Source organism: Phoca vitulina, unplaced genomic scaffold, assembly GCF_004348235.1.
Source record: "Phoca vitulina isolate PV1807 unplaced genomic scaffold, GSC_HSeal_1.0 scaffold18, whole genome shotgun sequence".
NCBI lineage: Eukaryota > Metazoa > Chordata > Mammalia > Carnivora > Phocidae > Phoca > Phoca vitulina.
In genome coordinates this window covers 19,444,973-19,463,062 of record NW_022589721.1, presented here as the reverse complement: position 1 = coordinate 19,463,062, position 18,090 = coordinate 19,444,973, and the positions used below count along the sequence as shown (strand labels likewise).

The following is an 18,090-nucleotide window of genomic DNA, read 5'->3' as shown; positions in this document are numbered from 1 at the left end:
CCCAACCCTTGTAGACTTCCTGCAACCCACTGCCTATACCTTTTAATTGGAGCTCCTGTCAGCATATCGGTGGGTAGTGTGATAGGCCAAAAAGAAAAATTAGGTCATAGACTTAATTTAAGACATGAGCATTTTGTTGCGTTTCAAAAACAATGTATTAATTATCCAGGTGATAAAACAGTAGAATAAATCCTCTCAGAGCTGTTTAGTGATGTATGATGCTGTGGTTTTCAGGGACATTCACATGATTACCAAGCAGGATTACTAAATCCTTAACGTCTCTTGAATATCATTTATAGGTCACTCACCTTAAAAGTTCACATATTCACATTTAAATAGAAAAATAGTTTGTTTCTTAGGTTAAGCCCAGAGATCATAATTCCTCCACTTTAGAGTCTTATTGGCCAAGATGAATGTCATGACGCAAACAGACGGTGTAGGGTGTGACAATCAAGGGCAGTGGGAGAGTCCCTCAGGATTCCCTCCTCATAAGACTTCGATCCAGATGCATTCAAACTGATTCTAAAATGCAACCTGAATACTTTAAACTCGATTTCTTTTGTATTTAATGAAAACATTGATAGTTCTGTTTTACTGCTCTGAGAATATTTCCACCATCACCTTAAGATCAGAACTTAAAACAGTATGTATAGCAGGGTATAGTTCATGCTTGAACACAGATGCCAATTGCCCAGGTATTAATCTGTACTAGAGAGTTTAAACTCCATTCATTCAGTGAATGATTACCAAGTGCCTCCTCAGTGTAATACAAAGAATAGGCTTGGTTCTGATGCCTTTATAGACAAGAGAGGACATAAATAATTAAAATGGTTTGGAAAATGCTAACAAAAAGATGTATGACAGCAGGGGGAAGGACTTTTTGGGGGAGTCAGGGAAGGCTTTGCTAATAAGGTGAGGGGATGTGAGCTAGGTCTCTTCCAGAGTAGATAAAGCTAAGGACAAACTAAAGTATGGTATAAATTTTGAAAAGATGGGCAGTTCAATTTGAGATTTTTTTTAAATTATAAAACATCAAATGATTTAGTAAAAAAAAAAACACACCAGTAGGAATCCCATTTGGATTGATGTTAAGGAAACAAATCCCCCCCCCCACTTCTGCCGATGCTCCCTCCTTTTCCCCTAGCATATGCTCCCAGCGTGCAGCTCCCTCCCTGCACACAAGGTGCTCTGTACTTGTTTCAGCATTTTGCACATTGTCCTGGAATACGTTTATGTCACCCCTTCCCGTCCCACAGCAGGCTAGTGTCGGAGTTCTCCGGAGGCACGTACCCAGCCTCACTCATGTTGTCGTGCCCACGGCACCATGCGCAGTGCTCTCAGTGCACGGCGGGTACTCCGTAAATGTTCACTGAGTTCTAAATAAGGGGAAATGGCTCTTTTTGATTCCTGGAGAGCAGCATGGATTAAAAAGCCTGTAATTCAGCTTTTACTGTTGGATCTTTTCTTAGAAGAATTTAAATTTGGGGGCTGTTCTTTTATACCATCTGAGACAATTAACTAGTGTATGGTTTGTTGCTTTTGTTTTGTTTTTTTAAGTAAAAATGCAGTCAGGAAAAAGATGTATCAGAAGAGAAAAATAGAAAATGGTGTGATGTGAGTAGGCAAGACAGAACTAATGTGCAGTAGACACAGTGGCTAAAAAATACTGTCTGAGACCTACTGGTAAGTAAAGGCAGTATGTAACTGTGCAAAGTAGTTCTCTTTAGAATCAACAGCTTTGGGTTTAAATCGTAACTGCCATTTGGTGGCTGTATGTCTCTGTAAATCTCTATTTCCTCATCATTAAAATGGGGCTAATACTGCCTACCTTTTTTAACACTTGGTATGTAAAGCCCATTGCAACATGCTTACCACAAAGTATATGCTCCAGAAATTGTGGCTGTGGGGGTAGTCTTAGAAATACTTTCATCCTGGGCGCCTGGGTGGCTTAGTTGGTTAAGTGACTGCCTTCGGCTCAGGTCATGATCCTGGAGTCCCTGGATCGAGTCCCGCATCGGGCTCCCTGCTCGGCAGGGAGTCTGCTTCTCCCTGTGACCCTCTCCCCTCTCATGTGCTCTCTTTCTCATTCTCTCTCTCTCAAATAAATAATAAAATCTTTAAAAATATATATATATACTTCCATCCTAAGGAAAATACAGACTCTTCTTTTTCCTTGGGGTCTTTGAAAAGATTTTTTAAAGGGCATGAAGACAAGGAAGAAGCCGGAGTTGCTAAGGAAAGGTTTTCCTTGAAGCAAACACTGTATTTTCAGTTTCTGCCCCGTGCTACATTCCCTTTCCTTGTTGCAAGTTCAGAGCTTAGTTCGCTTGAGTTGGAGGAATTTGCTGTGGGATTTTCCTTGGGGCTTTAAAATGTTGATACTGGGCAGGTCTGTTTTGGAAAAAGAAATCCGACATCAGACAAGATTTCAAAATAACCGTCTGGGGATTTGGGGAACCTCAGAGATGAGAAAGTGAGACTGTCCTTGCCATGGGCCAGTCCAGAGGCAGCCCTGCTCTGTGGATTAAGGTGCAGTGCTGTAAGGCTCTGGGCGTTTGGGAGTAGCCTCAGTCTGAATTACTAACAGCTACTCGGAAGCTGACCTTTTCAAGCCCTTGTCCTCAGTTATTGTTGACCCTAAAATGGAAGAAGCAGTAATACAATCAGAAGCAAATTACAGCTTCACTAAAATGAGCAAATCTAACTCCAACAGTGCTTTTCGTATGTGAATTAAGAAAAAAATAAAAATAAAAAGAGAAATCTCTTGATAGGTGCCAGTTTCTGCTGCCCTCTGACTTATGCGATTTCTATTTACCATGGTGGGTTTTTTTCTTTAAAGACAACAAGTACTTAATGTCAAGCACTGGTTATCCTCAATTTATGTCATTAGGAGTAATTGGCCTCCTTAAGATACCTAGCTCGCTTGAGTGCGTGGACCTTTCTTTTCTCATATGCAGAATTCTGGAGGCACGTTGCTTGAACATCTGTTACTTTCATAATTTTTACTTTTGCCTGCTGTGATAGGCTTATTCTCAAGGGGATCATTAGATTCTGTAAATCTGTGGCTCGGTTGTGTGGCTTTGCACATAGAATTGTGTGTGAAAGAAATGATCCGTGTAGAGTGGGGAGCCGTAGAGCGGAGAGTGTGGTGTGTAGCCAGAAGCCAGAGCCACGGTCAAGTTTACGTAATGACTGGAGCGCGTTTCATTGCTGACATTTGAATTACTTTAGAGGTTACGGAAATAGTGATTTTTCTTTCAGTATTTCATTTCTATTTCCTACAGTCTGAAATTTCAGCACTTTGTTAACTAAAATTATTTTTGCTTATTCTAGCCCAGCAGAATCTGAAAAGGTGATTTAAAAGCCTAAACACTGGGTAATAAAGACAAAGACCACCAACATTATGAAAGCTATTTAAGAAGTACACTTATATTTCTACTTCTAAAATTTAGCATTTTCAAGCGGACAAAGGGGTACTCCAGGAAAATGGCTGCCCTGTATTTCAGGGAGACAAGATACAGGAATATATAGCAAGAGATTTAAATTAAACACTGAGAAATTGTTCCCTAAAATTAAGGTGCCTAGAAGAGGTAAACTCCTGTAGGAAAATAAGACCCTTACTGTCTGTAACTCTTGGTTTCATTTGAACTGCATGACCATGAGTGGAGAATGAGTAAGCCCCGCGCTGAGTGAGAAGACCCGGAACACCCACCCCGCTTTATCATCTGGCTGTTGTCATTATGCTGTGCGACCAGAAAAGGCTTCTTAGAAATGTCACAACTTTGTCATTTTGGCTGGGACCTGTAATTAGAGCACTCAAGTTCTGGGTCCAAGTTTGTCATGTTGTGTTGTGATCTTGGATGAGGTCCTACATCCCCTGACACCAGCTCTTATCCTATTCTAGGGTTATTTTGTGGATCAGATGAGATAATGGTATGTGGCACTTGAAAAACCTTTTTATAAAGTACTCTCCAAACATTCACAGCTGCCATTTTATTTTATTTATTTTTTTAAAGATTTTATTTATTTATTTGAGAGGGAGAGAGAGAGCACTGCAGGGGGAGTGGTAGGCAGAGGGAGAGGGAGAAGCAGGCTTTCCACTGAGCGAGGAGCCCGATGAAGGGCTCGATCCCAAGACCCTGGGATCACGACCTGAGCCGAAGGCAGACGCTTAACCGACAACCACCCAGGTGCCCCACAGCTGCCATTTTATCATATCATTTTTATATCTTTGAAAAATAGTGTTTCAGTTTTTGTGCTACTTATATTTATTTAATAAATCCTTGTGTTTAGTGGTAGTAATTTCTTATATAACAGCACATGGAAAACACTGAGTATAAAGCTTTCCCTGGCCCCTTGCTGGAACGAACTGACTTCCACTGATGGTGCTCAGCCAGCTCTCGGGGCAGGAAGCTGGTGGTGTATTCTTCACCTCCAACACATGCTGCAGGGAATGGATCCCAGGGAAGGGTGATGGGAGGGTGTCTGCTTCATTTGCTTGGGTTTGGTGGGAAAAGCTAGTTAAAATTAATTACTTGAGGGGCACCTGGGTGGCTCATTCAGTTATGTGTCTGCCTTCAACTCAGGTCATGATCCCGGGGTTCTGGGATTGAGCCCTATGTCAGGCTCCCTGCTTCTGCTACCTACCCCGCACCCCCCCCCCTTGTGCTCTCTCTAGCTGTCTCTCTCTCTCAAATAAAATCTTTTTTTAAAAAAAGTAATTATTTGAGGGAACAGCTCCCATCACTGTAAACTTAAACATTATAGCTATTTCTAGTGATGAGTAGTAAAGTGCTACCTAATTTACCTAGCAGTTATAATGGAAAGCTAACCAACATTTTTGAAAATAACTTTGTAATCCCAGAAGATGAAGTATCCTTTTCTGGAAGTTGTTTGTTATAAAAAAGCCTTTGGCTAAGCCAGATGTGTTTTAAATGTCTGAGTTCATACTTCTATAATCTCAATATAATAAAAGTTCTTTAACTTAAAAAAATGATTTTTCTCATGCTAAAGTAAAATTAAGGAAATTTTTTTTTGGTGTCCTACAGATATTTTGAAAAACAGTTTGAACTGGCAGAACAAACAAAATTACCAATGTTTCTTCACTGTAGGAACTCACATGCTGAATTTTTGGGTGAGTTAAAGCTAAAATCTCATTTAGAATTTAAGAATTTTACAGAAATCAAGCAAGGTATTTGCCAACAGTTGTTTGTTTTTAATTCACAGACATAATGAAAAGAAACAGAGACCGGTGTGTGGGGGGAGTGGTAAGTAGAAGAGTTGTTTTTACTAGATGATGCCCAGAAGCTTCCTTGTTCCTCAGGTTGGCGAATTCAGGTATCAGCAGTAGATGTTCTTCCCCCTCTTACTGAAGGACATACATTTACTATAGAATCTATGGACTAGATGTGATATATAAATCACACTGATTTAATTACATTTATTTTGTTCAAAGTACAAGAATGATAAAGAATTCGGTTCACAAGAAAACCCCATGAATTTACTCACATTTTAGGAGTGTGGGTGATACTCTTTTTCTCTGCCTCTTCCATCAGACATTCCTCAGTGTTTTCCAATTGAAATTCTGAGCAGAGTATAAACTAATTTTAATCAAGTATTTTAATCCTCACTTTAGGTTTGCCTTCTTAATTTCTTGTCAACTGTATTCATTTACTGTTAACCACTCTGATTAGAGACCCCTTTTTTCTGTAATTTGCTTCTACTCTAAACACTTCTGTGTGGTCATTTCAGTCAGTTCTCATAAATCTTATCTGCCTTAGCTCAGGCATCCAAAGCAGTGTTTTTTAAATCTTTTGGATTATGGGTTCTTTTGAAAATCTGCCTCAGAAAAATTCTCAGATGCACAAACTTTCACCTGTAATTTTAGGAGCGATTCACTAGTCTCTAGCAGAAAAGCTATGGTCCAAGTATATAAAATCAGTCGTACTAAGTCCAACGAAGAAAAGAGGAAGTGGCACTGAGCACTCACTGTATACCCACCCTGTGTTGCTTTGAGTGCCGCCTGTATTCTCTCGTTTGTAGCCTCTGCTTCATGTCCCCCAGACGCTAGTGATGTTTTCTGCAGTGCTGTGCACATTTTTATCTACAGTTTACTGACCCTGCAGTTTATCCTTTAGGAACTGAGAGAGGCTTAGAGGCTCTGATTAACGCCCTTGGGATTAATGGTTCCACCTCTTAGCCCATTTGCTTTATTTCTAAAGAAGAATTTACTTAACAGAAGCAAATCCAACCTAAATGTTTGACTTTTATCAAAAAAAGATATTGCCAAGGGGCGCCTGGCTGGCTCAGTTGGTAGAATGTGTGACTCTTGATCTTGGGGTTGTAAGTTCAAACCCCACATTGGGTGTAGAGATTACTTAAAAATTAAAAAAGACTGCCAAATAAAGTATAACTAATTTTCTGAAATGGTTTATGAAGTCTTATTTAAAATTATTTTGATATTAATGGAGGATATGATATATCTTCTAGTCAGCTGGAAATGCTGAAGGGAAGACTAAACCCTTCTGGGCAGTTGTGGAACAGTTTTATTTTTGAGAAGCATGTTATTCATAGTGGATTCAGACCCTGGATGCTGTATGAACATATTAATGATATCACTTGTTAGGTGTGTGTGCTTATTTATTTATAAAAAGATTTATTTAAAAGAACATGCATACATGAGCGGGGGAAGGGCAGAGGGAGAGGAGAGTGAGAATCCCAAGCAGACTCCGCACTGAACCCCACATGGGGCTCGATCCCATGACCCATGAGATCATGACCTGAACTGAAACCGAGAGTTGGATGCTTAACCAACTGAGCCACCCAGGTGCCCCGACTTGTTAGGTGTATTTAAAGAAGTGTTGTTACTTACTGTTTTGGTTACACAAATACATCCAAAGTGTGAAAAACTGCTTGAATCCCTGTCTCTTTGAAGGAGAACACCACCATCTCACTCCTTTTTGCCTCCTGAGGTGATTATTACTGTTTTTTTAGTGACATTCTCACAACTCTGAATAGATCTTCTTAAAACTTGCCTCTTAAGTCCTCTCTCTCCTAGAAAAAAGTATCCCGTAACATAAAAATTGAACATTTGAAGATACACTCTGCATGGTTTTGTCACATTTTTAACTTCATGCTTTTGCCTGAGAATGTGGCTCCCACCGCCGCTCCCCTTCCTGGGGGCACTGCAGGAATGCTGGAACAGCCATCAGCCAGCCCCGGACAGAAATCCCAGGCGGCCGTCTCCCCTCTTGCCGCACATCAGTGGAGATGTTGACCCATTTTAATTGTGAGATTTGATTTGAAAATAAAAATTGTAGGGGCCACCGCGTTTGAAACCCTCTGGTCCAAAAAACCCTAATGCATCTATATTTTTGCTAAGAAAGTCTTATTAGTGTTATTTAGGATTTTAAAGAAAGAGTAATTATTCAATGAAATTGTACCTGTACGTCCTTAGGTGCATTCATTTGATGGTACGAAGGAAGCAGCGGCCGCCTTGACTGACTTGGATCTCTACATAGGATTTAATGGCTGGTAGGTCCTTCAGTTTGCTTGTTTTATATTAAGTAGATTCCTTGTTTTACAGTGAATTGTAGATAAGGATTTAAATGTATTTATTTATCACATTGATCTTGGCCTGCAAATTTCCTAAGTATGAAAGAAATTAAACTACATTACTCCTGCAAGTAAAACTTGAAAGTTACAGGGCACCTGGCTGGCTCAGTTGGTAGAGCGTGCGGCTCTTGATCTTGGGGTGGTGAGTTCAAGCCCCACTTTGGTCACAGAGTCTACTTCAAAAAAAAACTTGCAGGTTATAAACTACTAACCCTGTATCGCAGTTATAGAAAACAGTTTTGTATGGAGATTGACAGTTTTCTCTAGCAACGCAATTTTTTCTCAAGTCATTTTATCCCTTTAAAACATCCATGTCCTCAGCATTGTGTATGCATATACACAAGTGATGTCTGGCCCAGGGGAAAAGTCCTACTATGACATAATCATTTTGTGTATCTCTATAGGCCAAGAAACTGAGGCTCACAGTAGTTAAGAAACAGGCATAAAGTAACTCACAGCTTGAGAACCAGTGTCCTCTGGCCCCACCCGCACTGGCCTTCCTGCTGTTCCACCACACCAGTCTGCGTAAGCCCACTATAGTCAGCTGGCACCGCGGGGCCCCTGGGCTTGCCGTCTCCGGTGTCTCATTCCTTTTAAAACTACCACTTAGCTGACTACATTATTTTTTACTAAAATATCTCTTCAGGGAAATAGAACCATGAAATTATTTGCTATAGAGTTCAGATTTATTTATATGTCCTAGATGCTGCTTCTATGTTTTAATCATTTAATTAATAAACCTCTATGGAAAGGAATACATGAATAATGGATTATAAAGTAGTTCTAAAAAACTTACAAACACAGTCTCCCCACCATACTCTCTACCTGTAAGTCAGCTTTTCCAGAGACGCGCACTTTGCTCTTCATCGTCCTATGTCTAAGTAATATTTATATATGTGCGGTTATCTCTTCATTCATCTCCTGTGTCTGTTTCCATGAAGGAGTACGAGCGTCTTTGTTCTTATATCCAGCACTTTCCTGCCACCTGCATTCTTTCCTCCACAGGCTTATCAGTGTACTTCAGAATTTTAGGTTGTATGCGTATTTAGTGTTTTCATTATTAGGTCTGTGTAAATATTGTTGACTGCTGAACTACAGGATATACCGCTTTTTTATTTTCCTGGAGCAACTGTCCTCGTTTTTATTTACTTGGTTTTCTTCAAAAGTTGAAGCCTTCTCACACTTTCCAACAGCTCTGTAAAATGCCTTTCTCTGTTTTTCTGCATGAGGAAAACTGTCTAGATAATCTGGCTGTCTAGATTATCTGTCCAGTTCCTGACCTTTCCATCTCCTTCATTTTGGACCACTGTCTGCTCTGTGATGGAACGCTTTTATATCTCATGTATTCAGTTTTGTTGAATGAATTTACTTTGCTCTTGAAAGTTTTCCTGGATAGTTAATGAAAGAAAAACAAAAACCCTTCCACGTGGTATTTTTCCTGGGCATAAAATTCTGGACTAGAAATAATTTTCATGAGAATTTACAGGGCTCCATTTCTAGGTTTAATGTCAGTAAATCAGTGGTTATTCTGATTACCAGTCCTTACCCTGTGACCTACTATTTTCTCCCAGTGGAATATTTTATTTCTTTACCTTTGGTATTATCAGATTTCACAAAGGTGTTTTGATGGGTTTGTCATTCAGAGTTTCTGCATTTTCTACTGTGCCCATTCCAGCTAGAAGCTCATCTCTGTCAGTCCTGGGAAATTTTTTCTGTTCTTTCTTTGGACCTCCCAAGCTCATACTGTGATCTCAGTTTTTTTCCCCTTATAATTTCTATCTCTGTTTTTCCCCCTACTTTCTTTTTTTTAATCTTTTTTTTTTTTTTTTAGATTTTATTTATTTGACAGAGAGAGAGACAGCGAGAGCAGGAACATAAGCAGGGGGAGTGGGAGAGGGAGAAGCAGGCCCTCTGCGGAGCGGAGAGCCAGATGCAGGGCTCGATCCCACGACGCCGGGATCATGACCTGAGCCGAAGGCAGACGCCTAACGACTGAGCCACCCAGGCGCCCCTTCTCCCTACTTTCAAAAATACTTTTCAAATTTTTAATAAAATTTCAGCTTTCTGGTTTTAATCTCTGAAAGCTCTTCCCTACCATTATCTAGTTTGACAGATGCAGATGCATCTTCCTATCTCTCTAAAGATATGAATTATAGTTATTTTTTTGTTTGCCATAGGATGCTTTTATTTCCTCCTTTTAGTTTCTTTCATGACTTTCTTCAAATGTCAGGCAATTCTTATGCAGTATATTTAAAAAATTAAGAAAAAAGCTCTTTGGAATCTCTGTAGGGAGACAGCCCATCAAGTGGCAGGCCAGCTGACCTCACCAGGGATTCCTAAATGTCAGTTTGTCGGGATCTTTCTGGGTTGCTTCATTTTCTTCAAAGAGGGATCCTCCGATCTCTGCTGGAAAAACAGTGGGGATTCATCAATGTACCTGTGTTCTGGAGCAGAATGAGGTTGGAGAGAGGACCTCACCGAAAAGTCAGCATTCAGACCGGTCTCTGTTTTCAGCCCCATGCTTCCCCACTGCGCTCCTCTGTGCTGCTTGTTCTCTGATTTAGCTTCTCCAGAGACTGCACGCACAACCTCTCCCCGCTTCTCTCTCTCAGGCCAGGGGTAGGCGGCAGAAGTAGTCCTCACTGTACCAGTTCACTGGAAAGTAATCTGAGACTTCTGTCTTTTCTGTTCCCCACCTTTTAAAACAGTCCCCACTCAGTCCCTTGCCTTATCCCAGCCTAAGTACCTAGATCTTTCAGTTCTTAGAACTTCCTTGGGTGAATTGGTTTGCTTGTCTTCAGTATCTCTCTCTGCAGCCACATGGCACTTAAATCACTTAGCACATAAACAGATCATTTATCATTTTACCGTCTACTTTCTGCTTTATATTTTGTGACTAGGAGTCAAAAACATCTCCTAGTTTCATCAAAATATGTGGGTTTTTTTTTATTATTTTGAAATGATTTTTAAGAGAAGACAGTAGGGGTGCCTGGGTGGCTCAGTTGGTTGAACATCTGACTCTTGGTTTTGGCTCAGGTCATGATCTTAGGGTCATGGGATTGGGCCCCACGTCAGGCTCCATGCTCACCATGGGGTCTGCTTGAGACCCTCTTTCTCCTTCTGCCCTGCTTGCACTCTTTCTCTCTCTCAATAAATTTTTTTTTTAAAGGGAGAGGGTAGAAGGTCTTTATTTCACCAACCTGAAATGTCCATCTGTCTTAAGAGATTTCTATGTGACCTTGAATTTATAAAGATTTGGCTTTAAGTTAATGACATGAGATTTTTCTTTCCTGTTTTCCTGTATTAACTCAGAATTAATGTTAGTCGTTTAATCAGTTTCTATTCTTATTCTTAAATTCAATTTATTGCATCTTAATCTGAGTCTCTGAGTTATGGTAATTTAACCTATACTACCTATGACATAAAGTCTGGTTTCTAAGGGTTAAATTATAACATTTTCCTCCAAGAAAATGGGAAAGGTTCAAATTTGACTACAGAATCATATAGCTACTCTCCCTTAAATGGAAAACCTTATTAAAGATATAATTGGCTTTGATTTAAAAATATTTCTTCATAGTATATATTCTGTATTTAGATCAGTTTTTACAAGCATGGAGTATATGTAGGAAACATCTAAGTCAGACATTTCTTTTTAAGAGATTAAAAATATGCAACTAATTTGATAGCTGGAAGTTTTAAATACCATATCAAGCATATCAGTATATTTTTTGAAAATACTCATATTGATCAACTGTTAAGCTGGCCGAAAAATAAGAGTTTTGTGTTTTTTCTAGAGAACAGTAATAAAAAGGCTGGTATTTATGGCAAACTAGACACACATTTCCCTTTCACTCCTCCTAAAATCATTCTAAAGTAAAATCCTACGTATTCAAAATGGAAAACCTATAAGAGCAAAGAAACAAGGCTGGAGTTTCTGGAAGAGACCACTTAGACTAAAGGGCCCCAGAGGAGGTGAGAACAAATTTAGCATGCAGAATCGCAGAGAGGACTTTGGGTTTAGAATTTGTGACAAATAGGACCAAATTAGGGTAATTCAAGGTCCTTGTAGAGAAAGATATCACTCCCTATATTCATTGCCATGCACAGAGTACAGGTGCAGCAAGCATTTCTACTCAGAGGGAAATCGCTTTTCTCAAGAAAACTGAACAAATTATGAGAGCCAAGACTTGGCAATTCGAATGTTGATCCCAGAGGAAAGCATTTAGAGGAGCAAAAGCCTCACAGCCCCCTCCCTTCTCACTCTTAAATGAAATTGCAGATCAGTATGCCCAGTCCTGGCCTGTCCCACAAGGAGCTTCCAGTTAGACTCCCCACTCAGAACTGGCAGTAAAACAGTCCTCTGTTTTCACAAAAGCAGAGGGAACACAACACTGGCAACTCAAGCCTCCTTAAGTATAAATTGATAATTAAAGACCACCGGATAAATGAGGTGAACCAACAGGAAGAAAAAGACCAAGATAAATAGAAAAATCAACACCAGAGGAAACAAGGAAAAATTTAAGAGAGACCTGATATAATAAAGGCTGAGATGTTACATCCATAAAATATGAACAGAATATTACAAGAAAAAAACATAAGAGAGTTCCTTAATGATTAAAAAATGAATGTCTGTGTTAAAATACCACTACCATTGGAGGAAGTGAGGGACTCCACACATTTGACAGGAAGATACATAATTTTCTCCTCTCCCAACTACACTGGGTACCTAATAGTAGACACAGGAATTTGTATACAAGTATTCTAGTGAATAAAGGGCTGACAGAGTTCTATCAACATTCTGCAACTCCTGGTGAATGAAGAGGTCTAAGCACTGGGCAGCCATGGCTGCCTCCTATCACAAAAATACAACCAGTGTGTGCCTCTCTAAATAACAGAAGATCATACCACCAACTATGAAAGTCTTGCCAAAAAAAGAAAAAAAATCGAACCTGAATCTGGTCAAGACTCTAGATATCCTGTAAGAAATACAGAAGGCAAAATTTCCTTCATGTTGACAGGACCAGAGAACATGGTGGAGTAGGAGGATCCCACCTCCTCCCACAGACACACCCAGGCAACAACTATATGTAATGCAACGCATTCAGAGAATGACCTGATTAGCAGAACAGCTCTTCCACACTATAAAGAAAAAGCCACACTGAGAAGGGTAAGGAGGAGCAGAGACATGGTAGGGAACCAAATATGTGGTACGGCAACTCACAACCAGGAGGGATATCACAGGTGTATAGGTCCTCCCGGAGGAGCAAGGAGATCAAGCCCCACATCAGGTACCCCCCACCCCCTGACTGCCCTGGGGATCTGCACCAGGAAGACAAGCCCCCATCACATTTGGCTTTGATAACCAGCAGGACTTCACTCCAGCAGAGCCAGAGTGCTAGAAGAAACTGAGACGCTACTCTTAAAGGGCCAGCACACTATATTACTCACTCCAAGATCCAGTGGAGAGGCAGCAGTTTGAAAAGTATCTGGGTTGTGCAGGAGGGAGATTTATTGGCTAATTTTAGGGTGTGTGCTGGAAGGGGAGGGATCTGCAGAAAATCTCTCCAGGACTGGGAGTGCTAGCAGGTGCCATTTCTTTTGCTCTTCTCCAGCCTCTCTGGCCTGATGCTAATAAGAGTCAGTTCTGACACTCCTATCTTGATAGCACAGCCCACCCTGCTCTGGCATTCCCTGTCAGACCCACTCCACCCAACCTGCCAGTTCAGGCAGGTGCCCTTCCAAAGTGGCTCCTGCCCAGCAACACCCAGGGGTCACCTTGTTTGGGACTGGTGAACCCACAAAACAATTACTGCCCCCAACCCCCACACCTTGTGGACAGCTCCGGCTAGGATCACATCCCAGCCCCACCCAGCTTGCCTGCAGCGATTCCAGGAGGGCTTCTGAGCCAGCTGGACTTGGGGATAGCCCTGCCCACCAGCACACCCACAGCGGCTGCAGCACACAACAGGAGGGCATAGGCAGCCCACATGCGACACACCCCTGGAGCGCTTGGTTCTGCCGACCATGGGGGATATTTATTATGCTGCTTAGCCCCACAGGATACTTCCTACACAAGGCCACTGCTTACAAGGCTAGCAGATGTAAATGATATAATACAAAGAGAAAAAAAAAAAAGGCAAAATGAGAAGACAAAGGAATTTATTCCAAGTGAAAGAACAAGACGAAACCTCACAAAAATAACTAAACAAAATCAAGACAAACAATCTACCTGACAAAGAGTTTGAAGTCATGGTCATAAAGATGCTCAGCGAACTTGAAAGGAGTGGATGAAATCAGAAAAAGAGAAAATATTAAAAAGAACCAATTAGAGATAATACAATAACTGAAGTGAAAAATAACAGATTAGAGGATACAGCAGAACAGATTGGTGACCTGGAAGACAGGGTAGTGGAAACCATCCAAGCTGAACAGAAAAGGAATTTTTAAAAATAAGGATAGGTTAAGAGACCTCTAGGACATCAAGTGTGCTAAAGGAGTCCCAGAAGGAGAAGAAAGAGGGGCAGAAAATCTGAAGAAACAGCTGAAAGCTTTCCTAACCTGGGGGAGGAAATAGATGTCCCCAGGAAGCACATAGAGCCCCAAACAAGATCAACTCAATGAGGTCCACACCAAGACACATAATTAAAAGGTCAAAAGTTAAAGAGAAAGTCTTTAAAGCAGTGAGAGAAAAGCAACTAGTTATATACAAGGGAAACCCCCTAATGCTATCAGCTGATTTTTTTTAGCTAAAACTTTGCAGGCCAGAAGGGAGTGATGTGATGATATATTCAAAGTGCTGAAAGGAAAAAGTCTACAATCAAGAATACTGTGCCTGGCAAGGTTATCATTTAGAACTCAAGGAGAAAGAGCATTTCTCAGACAAAATTTGAGAGTTCATCACCACTAAACCATCTTTACAAGAAATGGTAAACATACTTTAAGCAGATAAGAAAAGACTAACTAGAAGAAAATTATAAACAGAAAAAATTTCTCTGGTAAAAGCAAACATATAGTTAAGATAGTAGAGCATTCACTTATAATATGAAGATTGAAAAGCACAGTAAAATCAGTTCTCTAATAATTACACAAAAAGATGTAAAATGACACCATATACATAAAACTTGGAAAGGAGGAAATAATGTAGTGCTTTTAGAATGTGTTCAAACTTAAGTGAACATCAACTGAAAATAGCCTGTTATAAACAGAGGATGTTGTATATGAACCTCATGGTAACCACAAACTGAAAACCTATAATAGATACACAAAAAGTAAAGAAAAAGGAATCCAAGCGTAATACTAAAGAAAGCCATCAAACCATAAGGGAAAAGAACAAGAGAAGAAAGAACTACAGAAGCAACCAGAAAACAGTTAACAAAATGGTAATAAGCACATACCTATCAATAATTACCTTAAACATTAATGGATCAAATACTCCAATCAAAAAGCATGGGATGACTGGATTAAAAAAAAAAAACTTCTATACGCTGCCTATGAGAGACTCACTTCAGACCTAAAGACACATGCAGACTGAAAGTGTGAGGAAAATGATATTCCATGCAAATAGAAGCAGCAGCAACAAAAAGCTGCAGTAGCAATACTTAAATGATACAATCTTTGTTTTGAAGTAAACTGTAACAAGAGACAAGGGCATTGCACAATGATAAAGGGATCCAACAAGAGGATATAACAACTGTAAATATCTGCACTCAACATAGCATCTAAATACATAAAGCAATTCATTAACAGACATAAAGGGAGAAATAGATAGCAATACAATTATAGTAGAGGACTTTAACACCCCACTTACATCAATGGATAGATCAAACAGAAGCTCAATAAGGGAACAGTGGCTTTGAAAGAAATATTAGACCAAATAAACTTAATAGATACACAGAACACTCCATCCAAACATAGAATACACATTCAGTGTACATGGAACGTTATCCATGATAGTTCACACGTGAGGCCACAAAACAAGTCTCCATAAACGTAAGAAGGTTGAAATCCTGTCAAGCATCTTTTCTGATTACAACAGTATGAAAAAAAAAACAAACAGTATGAAAGTAGAAATCAATCACAAAGGGGGGCCTGGCTGGCTCAGTTGGTAGAACATGCGACTTGATCTCAGGATTGTGAGTTCAAGCCCCACGATGGGTTTAGAGACTTAAAAAAATAAATTCTTAAAAAAAAAATCTATTACAGGAAAAACGTTGAAAAAAACAAAAACACATGGAGGCTAAAGAACATGTCACTGAACAAGCAGTAGATTGAGGAAATCAAAAAATACCTTGAGACAAATGAAAACACAACAGTTCAAAATATTTATAGGATGCAGCAAAAGCAGTTCTAAAAGGGAAGTTTGGAGCAATACAGGCCTATCTCAAGAAAACAAAAATCTCAATCTAACGTTATACCTAAAGAAACTAGAAAAAGGAGAACAAATGAAGTCGAAAATTAGAAGAGATAGTAAAGATCAGAACAGAAATAAATGAAATAGACTTAAAAAGAGAGAAAAAACAATCAATGAAACTAGAGCTGGTTCTTTGAAAAAATAAGCAAAATAGATAAACCTATAGCCAGACTTTTAAACAAAAGACTCAAAATCAGAAATGAAGGGGAAGAAATAGCCAACACCACAAAATACAGTGGATTATAAGAGACTACTTTGAAAAATTATACACCAACAAATCAGACAACCTAGAAGAAATGGATAAATTCCTAGAAAAATATAATCTTCCAGGAATGAGTCAGCAAGAAACAAAATCTGAACAGACTGATCACTAGTAATGAAATTGAACTGGTGATAAGAAAAACTCCTAACAAACAAAAGTCTGGAAGCAGATGGCTTTACAGGTGAATCCTACCAAACATTTAAGTAAGTGTTAATACCTGTTCTTCTCAAACTATTCCAAGAAATTGAAGAGGAAGGAATGCTTCCAAATTCATTCTATGAAACCAGCATTACCCTGATAACCAAAACCAAAGGCACTACAAAATAGAAAATTACAAATATCCCTGATAAACATTATAAAGCATTCCTCAACAAAGTATCAGCAAATTGAATTCAATTAAAAGGATCATTCACCACGACCATGTGGGATTTGTTCCAGGCATGCCTGAATGGTTATGTCTGCCAACTGAACAGCACATTAACAAAATGAAGGATAAAAATCATATGATCGTCTCAATAGATGCAGAAAAAGCATTTGACAAAATTCAACAAATCCACTCATGATAGAAACTCTCAACAAAGTGGGTATAGAAGGAACATACCTCAATATAATAAAGACCATATATGACAAACCCACATCATAATCGGTGGTGAAAAGCTGAAAGCTTTTCCTCTGAGATTAGGAACAATACAAGGATGTCCACTCTAGCCACTCATATTCAACACAGTACTGGAAGTCATAACCACAGCAATCAGACAAGAAAAAGAAAAGGCATCCAGATTGGCAAGGAAGAAGTAAAACTGTCACTATTTGCAGGTGACATAGTATTTTTAGAAAAAGCCCTAAGGACTCCACCATAAAACCATTAGAATAAATGAATTCAGTAAAGTTGCAGGATAGAAAGTTAATATACAAAAATCAGTTGGGTCTCTATACACTAAAGAGCTAGCAGAAAGAGAAATTAAGAGAACAGTCCCATTGACAATTGTGTCAAAAAGGAAAAAAATACCTAGGAATAAATTTAACCAAAGAAGTTAAAGACCTATACTCTGAAAACTGTAAGACACTGATGAATGAAACAGAGAAATGTAAAGATATACCATGCTCATGGATTGGAAGAATTAATATTGTTAAAATGTCCATTCAACACAAAGCAATCCACAGATTCAGTGCAATCCCTATCAAAACACCAATAGTCTTTTTCACAGAACTAAAATTCTAAAATGTGCACGGAACCATAGAACACCCTGAAGACCCAAAGTAATCTTGAAAAAGAAGAACAAAGCTGTAATTAATCACAATCCTAGATTTCAAACTGTCCTACAAAGCTATAGTAATCAAAACTATGTGGTACTGGCACAAGTATTTATGCAGTCATATTTTTCAATTTCAGAAGTTTGATTAAGCCTAAATACTTAAAAATGGGATGTCAGAGTATGTGGTAACTAAGGAGGTGTAATTATAAATATTTTATTAAACAAGTAGTCTTAAAGTATCTCACCTTGGGGTTTCAAAAACTTGAGAATTTTTTTTTTACACAGTGTCATCTTTGTAATGGCTTAATTCTACAATACTTTTCAAATAAAGTACATCCAGTATGGAGCCTACTTAAAAAATAAGTGAGCAAACAAAAAACATTTAACTCAAAAATATGGAGAACTGGTGGCTGTTTTAAGGGTATTAAGAGGTACAAACTCCAGTTACAAATTAGTCATGTGGATGCAAAGTACAATATAGAGAAGATAGTCAATAATATTGTAATAAGTTTGTATGGTGAAGATAGTTACACTTACTGGTATTTGGT

The 18,090-nt window shown here is 39.1% G+C and overlaps 1 protein-coding gene across 10 annotated transcripts in view; it reads left to right on the top strand.

The window, feature by feature from the left end:
- The window catches only part of TATDN1 (TatD DNase domain containing 1), a 42,593-nt gene that overhangs the window by 17,847 nt on the left and 6,656 nt on the right, over positions 1-18,090 (top strand). For 9 of the 10 annotated variants that reach the window (XM_032415743.1, XM_032415748.1, XM_032415744.1 and 6 more), the window contains 3 exons: positions 5,049-5,134; positions 5,227-5,267; positions 7,457-7,533. In XM_032415743.1, the coding sequence (XP_032271634.1) occupies positions 5,049-5,134; positions 5,227-5,267; positions 7,457-7,533 (204 nt within the window). Of the gene's footprint in view, positions 1-3,904; positions 3,934-5,048; positions 5,135-5,226; positions 5,268-7,456; positions 7,534-18,090 lie in introns of those variants that run through there. The other variant, XM_032415751.1, reaches the window with a different exon arrangement.